Consider the following 15,891-nt stretch of genomic DNA (forward strand, 5'->3'; position numbering starts at 1 on the left):
CTTTCCCACCATGGTGACGTGTCCGTGACTTTTGAGTGTCTTTAGGCAATTCTTAAAGCTTACTTGGCCATACTTGAGAATATATTTTAGTAAGAATAAAAACAGGTTTTGGAGCAAAGCAAGAAAAAAATTGTCAACCTACGGAGAAAAAATTGCAGTTATAATCCCCCTGTTCCTGGCCTTGAAGGCAGAGTCTGAGAACTGTCAGTGCATTATAAATAACCTTCATTTCTGTGTGTGAGTCCCTGGGATTATTGTTGCGTAGAGTGTGATTATTCCAGGTAAGTTACTTCTTTTCTATTTGCGAAATTGCTGTTTTTAGAAGACTGTAGGTTATTTTTCTCTATGTGAATTAAACAATAGGTTCCTGTGGGTGTGCGGAGTAGTTAGGAAAAGCACTTAATTGAATGTGATAAAAGTCTAATGAATGTTTGTTGTGCTGGAGTGAATGCTAAGGAAAATCCTAACTGAGTTTTAAATTCTTTGCTTTTCACAGGGAATGCAGTCGGATTTTTGGTGAAGATGGTCTGACGCTGAAACTCTTTCTTAAAAGGACTGCTCCCTTTTCTATTCTGTGGACTTTGACTAACTACCTGTATTTACTGGCTTTAAAGAAGCTGACAGCCACAGACGTCTCTGCCCTATTCTGTTGTAACAAAGCTTTTGTCTTCTTGCTTTCTTGGATTGTGCTGAAAGACAGGTTCATGGGAGCACGGGTAATGACATGCCTGATTTTCAACTCTCTCTTGTTTTCACAATTGCCCTTAAATCCATAAGCTATTGTGCTGCCATAGTACTGCCGCATTATGGTATGTATATACCATGAAACCGTTTCTCATTTAATTTTATGATGCAACCCTAAGCCTGACGATCACTTAGAGATCTCAGGCTCCAGAGGTAATAGGATGTGGGAATTTCAAGAAGCTATTACAGCTAAGTATAATTTGATGAATTTGAACAGGAGGACTTCCAGTTCATAAAACCCTATTCTGTCTTGGGTTACAGTGCTGAAGTACAGTCAATTAATTTTATTTTAAACATAGTGATGAATGCTTACGTTCTAACCAATGCAATTTTATTACTCATTTGGATAGATAGCTGTTTTCAATATGTAATGCATTTTTCTTATGCCACCCTATTTTACATACACATAAATGCATACACATGTGCATGTGATAAATACAGATTGAAAGGGACAGCAACCGTTTTGCACAAAGGTGGGTTTTGGACGAAGGTGGATTTTGCACTAAAGTGTTAAAGGACTCACTGGCAGTAATATGGACCCTGAAAAAAAAACCAAAACAAAAAAAAGAACTCCGGCAAAATAATGTGTGGCTGGATCTGGTGGAAAGCAAGCATGTTTCCTGTAATTTCACATACACAAATCTCCTAATATGCAGCAATTTAACTGTTGACTTTATACCTTGGCTAAGGAATAGCTAGGCCTTCTGCCAGTTCTGCTGATGCAGATTTCTCTCTTGAAATGGCTCAAGGCCTAATGGTCATGTTGGGTACAATCCTGATTAAACTATGAAGAGCCTTGAACTTCCTTAGGAACTGGCTGGGGCCAGGTGTGGTGCCTGTGACCAGAAGGGACCACCAACAACTGGGTCTAAGTTCCATGGAAAGCGTGATCGATCAGGACAGTCATCTGAGTGGGTTTGTTTTTAAAAAAATAAATGAGGGCAGCAGCTTTTTTTGATTAATAATGTGAGAGAAGGGTTCATAAATTAAAGGAAAAGGCATTCTGTTTCCCAGGCATCTGATCTCACTTTTGGAGCAGACGCCAACACACTGAAGAGAGCACTGTGCTTGGGCTCCGGGAATGGAAGAGGAGATTGTTTGAAGTAAAACAGTTCCCCTGATTTCCTGGTGAGACAGGGTTGGCTGGGCAATTAGTAATGGCACGGGGCCTTGGCACCTCAAGACATATGTGCCATCATGCAAGTGAGTTCTTGGGTAGGGATGTGCCAGGAGGGTTTTGTTGGGCTGCCTCAGTGGAGGGTCTGCCCAGACCAGGCAAAGTCGAGGAGGTGCACCCAGCACCACAGACCTCAGCCATAGTGCCCTTGAAGGTAAGGACACGGACATTTCATCTTGCAGTGCTAAAGCCAGACACCTGTATATCTATTTCAGAGGATCATAGAACCATAGAATGGTTTAGGTTGGAAGGGAGCTTAAAGACCATCTAGTTCCAGCCCCCCTGCCCTGGGCAGGGACACCTCCCACCAGACCAGGTTGCCCCAAGCCCTGTCCAGCCTGGCCTTGAACGTCTCCAGGTATGGGGCAGCCACAGCTTCTCTGGGCAACCTGGGCCAGTGCCTCACCATCCTCAGTGAAAAATTTCTTCCTAATATCTAGTCTAAATTTCATATACTATTTATTTATAATTTCAATTTACCCTTTAAAATAGAGAAGCATCAGGTGAATGTGACCTGCCCTCAGGCTGCTGATGACTAACTTAAAGAATAAGCAGGGTTTGAAATCCTTGGTTCTTCTCTACACAAATTAACAGGAACGGTAACTTCCCTCCTCTGCCCCTTGATCATCTCAGTTTCCAGTTGAAAAAATAGGAAATTTTGTACCCTTTAAGCTAATGTTTGTCTCAAAGCAGCGTCTTTCTAGAAAAGCAAGCATAGCTCTTGTATTTTCCTAACCTACTCTCTTAAAGAAATCTAGATGAGAAATACTAAAGCTATTTTCAGTTCTTAGTTATTTTTCACTGACTAAAATAATAAAAAAAAACATTGCTATAAATATGCATTAGTATTAATGTTGTAAACACCGTGAGGTTTGCATAAGAAAAACCTGGCAGAAGAAGCGAACAGCAAATCCCGCACATGAAAGAAGACTGGTTTTGCTGCTAACTGGCAGGTTCTAGATGCCCGGTGCTGGAAAGGTGATTAGCAGTGTTTTCCAGCAGCCCTCCTGCCAGAATAACACTTAATGATGTTAATAACCACGCAGGAGAGTGTTTGAGAACTAAAAATACGACAGCGCAGCGCGGACCCAGCCTTTTGTGCTTTGAATGCCTCTGCTGCTTTCGCCCCCCAGCCTCTCAGGGAACACGTGTAATTAGGTTATTTGGACAGTAAGGGGATGAAAAGAAATAAGAGCTTAATCACATACTCTGAGCCAGTGTTTTTGCGAAAGCACTCGGCAGCCAGGAGCACAGCCAGTTTTTCGAAAGGAGCTCAGCTCCTGGAAGCTCTTTTGGAGCTCCAGAGCCACCGGGCACGTCTGCGGTGCATTGGAGATGGGGATGCAGCTGACGGCGATGCACTGAGACAGCTTTCATCTACCTGGGCTTGAAAACCAGCAGCCGACGAGGCTCTGTGGCAGATTTCCAGCATTGCCAGCTCCCTGCCCACCTGGTCTCATAGCAGATGGTCTCCAAAGTGTTTCCAAGCAGCCCGATGGCTCTCCGGTCCCCCACCGCTCTGGCACACCCTGGAAAGCATCGGCCAGCCAGGCTGGGGGGCTGGATTTTCAGATGGGCTGTCTAAAGACAAACCTGTCTTGATGGCCATCTTATGGTACAGCATAATCTTGCCCATGGAATTGTTGACTAGCCGTAGAAGTCCTTCTGGGGGCTCCATGCAGAGACCTGCTACCCTGGCTACGTTTAAGCTACCCGCTGTGTGCGTTCTGCAGTGAGAGCCGCATGCCCTCAGTGGTGATGCTGTAGCGTGGGAAGGAGCTTGCACCCAACCCAAGAGAGAAAAACACCAGCTGGAGAAAGAGTATTCGTATGAGAAGTGCTTATACAGCAATAACTGTATAGCTATTTACCTGCAAAAGTAGTGCAGGTAGACCTTAGGTGCCTTGAAGTACCTACTGCCCTGCACAAGGAAACATAGCACAATCCCTCTCTGCACCGTAATCTTTGCTTGGACGTTTCTGAATTTCTCAGAAATTAATAACGTATCCATGTTACACCAGGACTTAAGGAATTTCAGACAGCTTTGGCTCAGAGCAATCAAAAACATTTCGAAGACTTCACGTGTTTGAGTAGTTCCGTTGTTTGCGTTGCTTAGATTTAGCTACACGCTTAAATGTTTGCATGTTTGAGCCCTTGGTTGTATTTCATCTGTGAAGTTGAATTAATGCTTATCAGGTAGGTACAGAGTGGTTTGGGGACATTTTTCCCCCCAAAAAAGTTGACTTTAGCCTGGAGACAGCTTTCTTTACTGTAGCACCTCATTTTCTGCTGTGCTTCATGTGGGGAAAAAATGTTCCTGAGTAGAATGTTGGTTGGCCTTGCTCTCTTCCAGGGGGGAGAAAAAGAGGCAGGCTAATTTCATTCCTTACCTAGGAGGCTCCAAAAGAAAGTTACTACCCTCTTCCATTAATTAAAAGCCTTGTTTAACGAGCTGTCGGCTACAACAACCAGCTTTGCTTCGCTGTGACCTTGCTGCTTCTTGCCAGCTTCCAGAAGCCTGCAGGATGTGCTCTTGGGTCTCTGAAGCAAACACCGCAATTGCTAGGCAGAGGTCATCTGTGCTGATGCAGTGGTGTATAATTTGCAGGGAGAGCTTTGAACATGAAACTTAAATAATGTTCTCGCTGTTTTCCAGTGTCAGGTCTTATTTATCTAATGTCTCATGAGATGGTGCTCCATATGTGTCCATCATTTTAGTTGTTTCAGGGGGAAAAAAGTGCTTGGCTTTCTAAACATTTGATTAAATTAGGAAACTGGCTCTCTAAATCTGTTGTGGTCAGACTGGGAAGACGTTTTTCCCAAGAGGAAGAATCTCCTCTTGGGGATGATGGATCTACTCATTTCCACTAATACAAGGACAGGACTCACTTGCTGGATCTGAGGGATGAGTGCACCAAGAGTTAAATCTCGATTCTTTCCCTTGGAAGGTGGCAATAACTACATTGGACTTTTCTGTTTTGCCTTATGGGAGACATTGCTTGAAATATTACAGCTGAAATATTCCAGCTGACAGCTGGAATGCTACATCTGAATTTACATGCGAGGCAAGACGCACAGTGCAGCGTGAGATGAAACCAGCCCGGCAGTGGAGCGGGGTGAGGGGGGATCTGGAAACTGATAGGAGGGGGCCATGCCGATGGCTGGAAGGTCCTGGGTGCAATTCTGTGTGGCTTCAAGGCTGGACTTTTGTGGTATTTGTATCTTAGTATAAACTGTAAAGAGAGCAGCAGTATTGCACAATTATATTGCTAACGAACTAGTCACTAAACCAAAGGTTGGAGGGAGAAGCTCTGTAGGGACCATTTCTGATGAACGGGACTGAAACTCAGTTCTTCTAAGAGAATTGAACTTTGTTTTCCTCGCAGGTCCTCAGGGAGATTAAGCTCAGGGATCAAAATAAGCATTGCTCCCTCTTGGGTGATGGTATGGGCGTCCTGTGACAGATGTGCCCTGATGTTTCAGCAGGGCAAACAGCGGAGGGTGGGGTCTTGGGTGAAGGCCAGGTTCCCATTTAGGCACTGGAAAATGCAGTGTGCTCCCCTGCCCTCCTCAGCAGCTCGCTGGTGAGAACCTGAAGCCCAGAGACAGCACTTTAATTCCACGTCCCTCCTCTGGATGAAGAGACTCAAGCCCTTCTCCCAGAACGCCCCAGCTGCTGGGATGTGTTATTCTGGGAAGGAATAAAATTCTTGCTAAAGCCCTTCCAGGTCTCATCAAACCTTGCGTTACACCCAAGTGACTGTGAGTCCAGCCCTTGTTAAGTTGGGGGATCTATATCTCAAGTGCCACTTCATGGTGAATTTGGAGGCATCAACGGTATCGTCAGGTTTAGGTGGCAGCGAGGCAGCTTTGGTGAAGTGTATGTTGGAGCTTGGATGTTTTAAATAGGAGTAAGGTGGGATATAGCCATGCACTGTGGTTTGTGACAGCAATGCGAGGGGGTACCCATGTGCCCCAGTGACTGGTAAAATAGGGCTAACAGTGAGAGGGAAGTACTTAAAGCTGCACCCGGGAGATGAGTTCCTCAGCGAAAATGTTGGCCTAGATACCTGTGGGATTTAGGAGCACTAACATTTTGACCTGTAGTCTCGGAGATTGGCTCCACCCTGGGAGTTGATCCTTGGTTGATCCCTGTGTGTGGACACGTTTACTTATGTCAGGCATGTGTCCCGGTCCCTTGGAACATGGTTTTGCTCTACTGACCGTCTCTGTTGAAAACGTTTTGTGGGATTTTTGTGGTTATTGCCTTAGTCTGGCTCACATCTGCTTGGGATGAGTATCAGTGGGGTTTCTGGGACTCCTGGTTAAACTGCATGAGATCTGAAAGTCAGGCTTCACTGCAGAAGGGCACGTGATTTGATTAAGATGCTTTTAAGGTCTGTGGTGTGAAGTTTCTTCCTTTGTAAGAATGGGGAGAGCCTGCCTTGCCTATCTGCTGAGCAGTTGTGTGATTTAATGGATACCTGGGAATAGAAAAGAGGGTCTGAACCTTAAGTGTTGCTGCTGATTCTGTAACAGCCAGCTTTGGGTATCTGCATTTATGCATCTTCTGCTCTACACCCAGCTCTAGTGAGCTGTTCTACATGAACAGCGTTTTTATAATGATAAAATGTTTTAAAAAACAACTCTATAAACCCCCCTGTCTTTCAGAAGTGGGGCTGTGATTTTCCACAGATCTGAGGAAACGTGTTTTCCTCTGCAGTCCATGGAAGCTAGGTATTCAGTGTCTTTGAAATTCAGACTCCATATTGACCTGCTGAGGGCAATTAGGTAGCGATGGGGAGTTTTTCAAAGAATAAAACATTTCGGGATCCCTACCACTTCCTTAAGGTCTTTGGAGTCAAGACCCAGGATTTTAGGTACGGGGTAGTTAATTATTTCTGTTCTTTTTCTTTGAAGCTCCTTAGAAGCTCTGTCTGGAATTTTCAAATTAGTCCAAAAAATGAAGCACAAAGGTAAAGGCTTCATAAAGACATTTGGTCATGTCTGTCCAAGAAAGCTGGCAGGGCTGTTAGGAAATACCATGCACCAGCCTGGAAGAGCTCCCAGTGGTACACTGGTATTCCATAATACAGGAGTCATTCTCCTGGAGTGATGTCCAGGAAGGCTTGTCATCTAAATAAATGTTTGTGTTTCAAGTCAAATTGATGGCTTTGCTCAATATTTGTCTTCTTGTATAGTAGAGCATAATGTCTTAAAATGTCTTCATCTTGGAGTCATTATCTCCAAAGTGGATGTTTAGCTTATAAAACACTTAATGATGGATGTTCTGTCAGTAGGTCCCAGGAGAATTTGCAATGCTATAGATCCGTATTGCTATCAGTGCATACACTTTCGTTATGTTTTACATCTCTCCCATCCGTACATAATTTTCCCTATTTAAGGGAAAGCAAGAAAGCTTCAAGTCAGAGAAAGCAGCTAGTGACACTCATTAAAACCCCACACAGTGATAATCTCTTTCCATGTAATGAAATTGCGCCGAGCTTTACATTGCTTTGTTTTGTCTGTGCAGATAGTTGCAGCAATAATGGCAATCACAGGAATCGTAATGATGGCATATGCAGATGGTTTCCAGGGTGATTCAATTATCGGGGTAGCATATGCCGTTGGATCAGCCTCTACATCTGCATTGTATAAGGTAGGTCATAACTGTTTATTAGTATTCTTAGATTCTTTAACATTGGATGTTAAAAATGCACGAGTACAAAGCGAATCACTAGAAAAGAGATGCTTTATTTTATTCATCCCTCCTGCATCATTCATATTGTGACCACGCGATGTCACAGTGTCAGGAAATCTGCTCTGAGGGTAATTAGTTGTTAGCTGCCAAATATTCAGAATGACTTTGCTTTATGAGCCTTTAATGAAATCTCCGTTACTCAGCTGCGAGGGGTTTCAGATCATGTTTTAATCACTTCCTGCCGCCGCAGTTTCTCGACACCCTTTCGAAGGGGGCTGGCATCTGCGGCAGGGAGGAGGAGAGCCTGAGTCTGCGGCGTCTCCTGCGTATTCTGCCCTCATGCCGGGCTCCAAGCCCTTGCATGTGCCTGGTGCGGGCGGTGCGTTAGGGACACTCAGGTCTTGCCCCCCCTGCTTGAAAGCGGTGGCTGCTCTTGAAGGCGAGGGATGAAGAAGGCAGGGACATGCCTGAGTGAGGAACAGGTTGGGCTGTATTTCTAGGTGTATTTCTAGAATCATAGAATCGTTTTGGTTGGAAGAGACCTTCAGGGTCATCAAGTACAACCAGATAGCTGGGATTTAGCATAGAGAAGTCTTTGCCTTAATTTACATGTACGTCAAGATCTGTGGTTAGCTGCCTTTTTGGGAAAAACTTTACAAACACAGAATCATAGAATTGTCTAGGTTGGGAGGGACCTTTAAGATCATTGAGTCCAACTGTCACCCTAGTACTGCTAAGTCCACCACTAAACCATGTCCCTCAACACCACCCGTTTTTTAAATACCTCCAGGGATGGTGACTCCACCGCTTCCCTGGGCAGCCTGTTCCAATGTTTGATAACCCTTTCAGTGAAGAAATTTTTCTTAATATCCATCCTAAATCTCCCCTAGCGCAACTTGAGGCCGTTTCCTCTTGTCCTATCGCCTGTTACTTGGGAGAGGAGTCCAATCCCCGGTGGCTACATCCTCCTTTCATGTAGTTGTAGAGAGCGATAAGGTCTTCCATCAGCCTTCTTTTCTCCAGGCTGAACAATCCCATTTCCTCTGAGCTGTCACTCGTAGAACTTGTTCTCTAGACCCCCTGATGTCAGCTGGGGGAGGCTGAAGTGTGTGTAAACAGAAGCAGAAGTTTGTATTTAGTTGCAGTGGGATGAGAAGTTGCCTCCCAGCTTTAGACATAGGTTGTCTCGCTGATAAATGTGTTGTGGCCATTCGCAAATCACTCAAAGTGCATTGATTTAGACTCGGGCAGGACAAATCCTCCACGAGGCTCAGGCTACCTGTGAGCCTGAAGCAAGTCCATCCAGGCTCGGCTTTCCTCTCGTGGCAGGTTTATGCCATGGATGCCACTGGGCTCCTAACAGTGCCAAGTACAGCCCAAATCCTCTAACTTCTGTTGCTTGAACGGCGTTGTCTTCAGGTTCTTAGTTACACTCGCTCCTCCTGGCATTTTGTGTTAAGCTTTGTTGTACAGACACAACCATCTATGGTGTAATAACACGGTACCCCGCTTCTGGGCTGAAACACAGGAAATGGCAGAAATCAGACCAAAATGGCCCTTGCAAAAGTTGCTGGAGGACTTTGCTTCCCATCGCAGGCACGAAGTCTAAAACCCTCTTCTCTTCTCTCCTTTGCAGGTTTTGTTCAAAATGTTTCTTGGAAGTGCAAACTTTGGGGAAGCGGCTCATTTTGTTTCTACCCTGGGCTTCTTCAATTTAATTTTCATCTCTGTTACCCCGATCATACTGTATTTTACAAAAGTGGAGTACTGGTCCCCCTTCTCTGCTGTGCCGTGGGGTTACCTGTGTGGAGTGGCCGGCCTCTGGTTAGGTATGTGATAAAAAAATTTACTCGTTTTTCTAGCTTTTTTCCCCTCCCTGCCCACCCCAGTACAAAATTACCCATGCACAAATGATTCCCCCCTTAAGCAGCACAGCTCTCTCACAGATTAAATCTGACCCCAGTGCAAAGAGGTATTCCTCGAGAACCGATGCATCTTTTTCGTAAGAAACCTTAATACTAGTATTAATAGCAGAAAATAAACGTGAAGCAGTCTTACTAATTGTCCACTTTTCATCGTGACATTCCTACCATAGTTTCATTGATATTTCCCTGTCTCTGGCACAGCTTGATTGCTGTACATCCAATTTCAAAGGGCGGCGTGTGTCCCTCATCAATTCCTGGCATGTTCTGGGCGGGGGGTGAACACTGACATGGGGACCCACAGCGATGGGGCACCTTCCTGTTGGTGCTGCGGGGCTCAGGGCAGAGCTCACACAGCTTTGTAGCCTGCAAAGGCTGGTGCTGGTCCATGGCCTGTGGTCCTCACCTCCCCTCCACAAGGCTCCCTCTTTCAGAGCCACGATTGCCAGCCTCTAGCCAGGCAGAAGAGCTGTTGGATTCAGCCCAGGGGCGTTTTAATTTCCAGATATATAGCAACATCCTTTCCTTTAGTAAAGTCTCTATTATTTTGTAATTGAAGAGGTTTTTTTGTCACTGCTACAAGTATATTAAATGGAAACAAAGAGGATGTCATTGCCTGGTATGTAGCCCATCCACAGCCGTCCTGAGGCATGGAGGGGCTGACAGCTGAGGTGCCAAACCACCTTGAAGCTGCTCTAACCAGAACTGCAGCTGCTCTGCCAGCACCTAAGCAACGAAAAGTAGGGCTATTTTATCACCCAGCGATCTACCCAAGCATATAAAACCCAAATCCAAGCTTTTATCTTGCAGAGCAGACAAGCTTGCTCTTTTTCACATGGGGGACTCACCAGCAGGACTGGGTGCTGGGTGCTCAGGGGGACCCTGGGGTCCTGCCACAGCGCCCAGCACCAGCCCCTGGCAGCGAGAGCTGGAGGAACACTCTAGGGAAGAGTGTGAAAGGGAAGTTTTTGCAGTTTGCTTTTGATCTCTCAAGGAAATTGGAGCTGGCTGGGAATCATAGAATGGTTTGGGTTGGAAGGGAACTTAAAGACCATCTAGTTCCACCCCCCTGCCATGGGCAGGGACACCTCTCACTAGACCAGGCTGCTCAAAGCCCCATCCAGCCTGGCCTTGAACACCTCCAGGGATGGGGCAGCCACAGCTTCTCTGGGCGACCTGGGCCAGTGCCTCACCACCCTCGCAGTAAACAATTTCTTCCTAATATCTAATCCAGATCTCCTCTCTTTCAGTTTAAAAAACCGTTACCCCTTGTCTTATCACTACACTCCCTGACAAAGAGTCCCTCCCCAGCTTTTCTGGTGCCCCTTTAGGGACTGGAAGGCTGCTATAAGGTTTCCCCAGAGCTGCCATGTGAAAAAAAACAACCAAACAAAAAAACCTACCCATAAGTTAAAGGTGTTCAACATTTGTACCTCTGTCAGCTTTCATTTTGCCTTCAACACAGCAGCAAGACCATGGCCTCACTCCAATCTCCTTAGTTCACAGTTAATATCATCAGCTAATTGTAGTGTCCTTTAGAGTATGTGTTCCTGCCGCTGTCACCTTTGGGGTGTGGTCCTGCTAGAGGGCCGTGGGGCCTTTCATCAGTGACGTGTCCTACCAAGAGAAGGACAGCACAGCCTCAGCCCAGGGGGGAACCCAGGGTCACCATCTTTCTGGTAGGAGGAGAAGTGATGGCTTATGGCAGCAAAACTAGGTTGTTGGTATCTGATTACAGCTGAGAAATACAAGCGTGATTGATAACCTTGGTACTACAGTTTGTGAAAGGCCGTACAGCCCTCCCTCTTCTCCCCTGCAGAACTTCCCCTCATTTTGCACTCATATATAAAAAAAAAAAAAATAAAAATCAATCACTCTGTGACAACTACATAATTGCAGTGTGCATACTGAGCACGGATCATACTTTTAGGGTCAAGGTGGAGGAGAAAAGGCTCACTCCAGTGTTTTTGCACATAATCACGTATTATTTTCTCTGTTTTTCCCTAGCTTTCAATATTCTGGTTAATGTCGGCGTCGTGCTTACGTACCCCATTCTGATCTCTATTGGCACAGTGCTCAGTGTCCCTGGAAATGCAGGTACAAGTACCCTGGTTGTTGGTGGCAGAATAAGCACATGAGCATGCAGACAGCAGAAGCAGTTTATTGTCTAGTCAAAATCTGTTGTCAGGTATTTCAGAAGCAGTTCAGTCTTCATCTTCCATGGAAGCTGCTGGTGATGGTGGGTGTTTCAGTTGGTGAAAGTCTGGTTTTTTTTGTCTTGGCTCCTTTCTCTGTGAGCGATGGGATGTGTCCAGAGGGCAGGCTGGTTGCTGCTGAGATGTAGTAGGGTCAGCGTGCTGCTGCTGCAGTGACTTACCATGCGGCAGCAGGGCAGGGTGGAAGGTTACTCCAGAGTCCTGTCTTCTTGAGTAGCCTCTGTCTCTGCTCTTCCAGTCTCCTCCACCACCCTCTTAGCCTCGCCACTCCAGGTATCTGAGCACGTTTTCAAAGAAACATCTATTTTTAGGGGAATGCATGTCGGAGCTGCCAAACGGTACCTGTAAGAGGCTGCTGAAGGGCTCAGGTGTGCGCTTGTTGCTGGTTGTGGGGCTGGGAGGCTGGGCCTGGAGGCATCAACTTCAGCTTTTTGACCTGCATCACTGGTCCATGCAGCCCACAGAAACATTATGCTGATGCATCCTGCTGTAGATAAAGAGTTACCATAAAGTACCTTCCCCTCTCAGAGCAGAAATGGAAACCTTGAGGCTTAGACTGGCCCTACAACGCTTCCTCAGAGCCTGCATGAAGGCAGAGAGGAGATGTGGCGCTTCCAGTACTGCGCTCTCAGGTCAAAGCTGTTCTCTGAAGTCAAGGAGGTGATCACTAGAGAATTGAGAGCGACGTGGCCAGTGTCACAGCCAGAGTGCAGCACACAGGTTACAGAGATGTGCCAGGCTGCTCCGATGCTGTAGATCGTCCTGCCACAGTTTTGACGGCACTGTTGTTTCTTCTTCACAGCTGTGGATCTGTTGAAGCACAAAATGATCTTCAGCGTAGTGAGGTTGGGAGCCACCATCATCATTTGCATCGGTTTTCTGCTGATGCTGCTCCCTGAGGAATGGGATGAAATAACCCTGAGGTTCATCAACAGCTTGAAAGAGAAGAAAAGTGAGGATCATGCCGATGACATCACAGACTCCAGTGTACACACGAGAAGCAGAAGTAGAGCTAATGGGACAGTGTCCATACCACTAGCTTAGGGCTGGTGAACTTTAATTGCACGCAGGTGTATATTCTGTGAATATAGCTTAAATCTCCTCACTACTTGTATGCTTAAAACCAACATTTACTCTGAACTGGAGATGGACTGTAAGATAAGAGAAATACATCTATAATAAATGTTTACATTTATACACTTATCAAGGAACGGGTGTAAATAACTACAATAAAATGTTTTGTAATAAAAAACATCTAAGCTTGTGTCTTACTGAACTGGTGGGTTTAAAATATGGATCAAGTCTACAATGTTTATCTCCTTTTGCTGGCAAAAGTAGAACCATTCTCAAGGATACAAATCTTGGATATTTCCAGCTAAATCTCAAAATTGGACATGTTGACTTACTATGACCTTTCAGTGAGGTAGTAGTTTTGGAAAGCCATTTCGAACCTCTCCTGGCATTTTTGAGAGTTCATTTCTGATGGAAGCTGCTGTTCATGTTGTTACTAGGCATTATTATCAGAATAAATACCCTGTGATGTGCAAAACATTAATTTTTCATTAAGTTAGGTTATTGTGAAATACGTGATGAAAACTACTTCGCACATAACCTGGACACGCTACAGGGCTGTTAGCCCGGAGCTGCGGCATCTTCTCTCCACTAAATATTGTGTAGCCAGCGGAAATCCATGGCTCAGTACAGATGTCCTAACCCACGTGACACCCGGGGCGTCATCAGGGATGATGGTACGGGAGACACCTCACCTCCCAGTCAGGTTGGAAAAGAGAAGTCTGTTGCTGAACATAGGAGAACAGTGTGTTTAAGTGAGCTGTTGCCAGGTAAAACAGTTTAAACCAGTTTTGCTAAGTTGTTGATTGGTGGCATTTCTACCTGCCCTGGTCACCCACGCGGAGCAGTTGAGCTGATGTTGATCAGAGCCTCGACTCCAGGACTGCTGCTTCACAGCTTGTCCCAGCCTTTGTTGGCGAACTGACCCAACTCATGACACCCATGGTCTGCTCCAGACAGTGTCCACATAGCTGCAAACATCCTATAAACCTGAAAGCACCCATAGCTTTGCCCCCGTGAAAGATAACCAGCTCCATGGTAGCCCTGCATCCCTCCCAGGGCCACCCTGAGCTGTTCTTCTTTCCAGCGCCAGCTTTCTGGCAGCAGCCCTGGATTCTAGGTGCCTTTAGTAAAGCCAAAAATAGCCTTATTTATCACTTTTTCTCCCAGAAAAGCTGCACTCCCAGCTGACCAATGAGCTTCTCATGAAAGCTTGAACACCCTGGTTTGCCAGCATCCCTGGGAAATGTCAGTTCCTATTTTCTAGAGCTTTTGGCCAAACAAATATTTTTCTTAACCTCTGCTGTGGAAAAGCCTTTTGAAAGCCAAAAAAAAACCAACCAGCCTACCCCGTTCCTTCCCTAAGCCTGTTGCTGCGTAAATTCGGCTGGCTGTTTTCTCTTACAACGTTCCTTCGAGTGACCACGCGAGATTACTTTTATTTGAGAGCACTTGATAGGCAGACGTATATTTTTTTTATTCCTTTTAAGGAAAGATTACAAACAATGGAGAAATATCACAGATTTCTGAGCTCTACTGGCCTGCCCACTGTTTGTGAGTTTGATAGGCAGCTAGTAGGGGTATTTCTGATGGTATTTCTGCCAGGAAAAAAAAATATTAGAGAAAGGAAGTGTTTGTTATTAATAACACCAGTTATATGGTAGCAACAACTGTGTTTGTTATTAAAATAACAGCAAGAGCACACCCAGTGCAAAGCTGTGATTTATACGGAGGCTGATTGCAAGCTTACCTGTCTCCGAACACGTCCTGGCTGGTGAGTCTTAATGAACCCCTGGAACTGCCCTGTTTCACGGGGTGGTCCCATGGGAGCCCCACGGCTCGGGGTTGCCCCGGGGACATGGCTGGTCCCAGCAGCAGAGGTGGCAGTGATGGGGCTGGGGGGTGGCGGGCAGGCAGCGCATCCCCATGGCTATCAGGGCTTAATACTGCTGCAAACAAAGCAATTCAAGTATTAATAACAAAAGCACCTTTTTATTTGACTCTCTTCTATTTGATTTTTTTTTTGTTATTTTTTAACGTTCATGCCTAAACTGTTCCTTGCAACCAGCAGAGCTAACAAAATACTTGTATATATTAAAATATATTTTAAAATATATTAAAAAACCCCCACCAAACTTGGTCTCTTTCATCCCATGTGGCTGCAGAATTGGGGCTGTAGAAAGCAACCCAAACACTCATCCCCTTTGGGCCAAAGCCAGAGGTGTAAGGTTTGAGTACACACACGGTCTTTTAAAAGTCTCTTCTAGCACTGGAGAAGATGGGCTCGGCTCTTGGTCTGCTGCTTTCGAAAGGAGCTAGACACAAAAAAAGGTCAAAAAAAGGGAATGACGTCGAACAGGAGCTAGTGATGGGACGGTTTGGCTGAGAGCAGATAGCACGTGGCAGCTTGGGCACCACCCCAAGTGGATTTTGGAGTGGATATATTCATTTACGTTACTAGATAGTTTTAGAGTTGTGTTTCACTGAAATTTCAGCTCCTGCCAAACTGAGCACATAGGAAAAACAAACGTTTCCTTTTAGCATGCGTTAAGGAGTACATTTTGGCAAGCAGCCGCATGGCAGCATCTTCAGGCCCAGGACTGGATCCTTCAAGAAACCCTGTTGAGCATTCAGCAGGGAAAATCATGTGAAATCCCTGCGTTTGAGTCACTTTTCCCCTACTTGAGCCATGTCATAGCCAGGGGCATGTGCCAGCCTGTCACTCTCTATGAGCGTGTCCCATCCCCGGGGACCAGGGATCACCCTTGCGTTTCTATGGGGAGAAAAGACGCGTAGCTCCGGGCGCAGCAGCCACCTTCCTCCTCACATCAGGCTTGACAGACACCGTCCGACCCAACCCAGACTTTCTGTTTGGAGAGAGCATCCCCCATCTTATGTACAGGGAAGAGCGCCAAGGCGTGACCCGAGGCTGCAGAAGGCTTTCCCCTCTCTCTGCCACCGCTTCGCTCCCCGCAGCCCCTGCTATGGGGGGACAGGAGGGATTTGGTCCTGCATCCTTCCCACCATCAGCTCCGGGCAATGTCCACCACCGTAGCCGCA

General features: G+C 45.9%; 1 protein-coding gene across 3 annotated transcripts in view; it reads left to right on the forward strand.

The window, feature by feature from the left end:
• The window catches only part of SLC35F4 (solute carrier family 35 member F4), a 121,789-nt gene extending 108,484 nt beyond the window's left edge, over positions 1-13,305 (forward strand). For 2 of the 3 annotated variants that reach the window (XM_074582412.1, XM_074582409.1), the window contains exons 4-8: positions 497-716; positions 7,455-7,580; positions 9,259-9,451; positions 11,552-11,641; positions 12,563-13,030. In XM_074582412.1, coding sequence (XP_074438513.1) covers positions 497-716; positions 7,455-7,580; positions 9,259-9,451; positions 11,552-11,641; positions 12,563-12,804 — 871 coding nt within the window. In that variant the 3' untranslated portion in view covers positions 12,805-13,030. Of the gene's footprint in view, positions 1-496; positions 717-7,454; positions 7,581-9,258; positions 9,452-11,551; positions 11,642-12,562 lie in introns of all 3 variants that reach the window. The other variant, XM_074582410.1, reaches the window with a different exon arrangement.
• The last annotated feature ends 2,586 nt before the right edge of the window (positions 13,306-15,891 follow it).

The sequence above is a fragment of the Larus michahellis genome, chromosome 4, assembly GCF_964199755.1.
Source record: "Larus michahellis chromosome 4, bLarMic1.1, whole genome shotgun sequence".
Taxonomy (NCBI): domain Eukaryota; kingdom Metazoa; phylum Chordata; class Aves; order Charadriiformes; family Laridae; genus Larus; species Larus michahellis.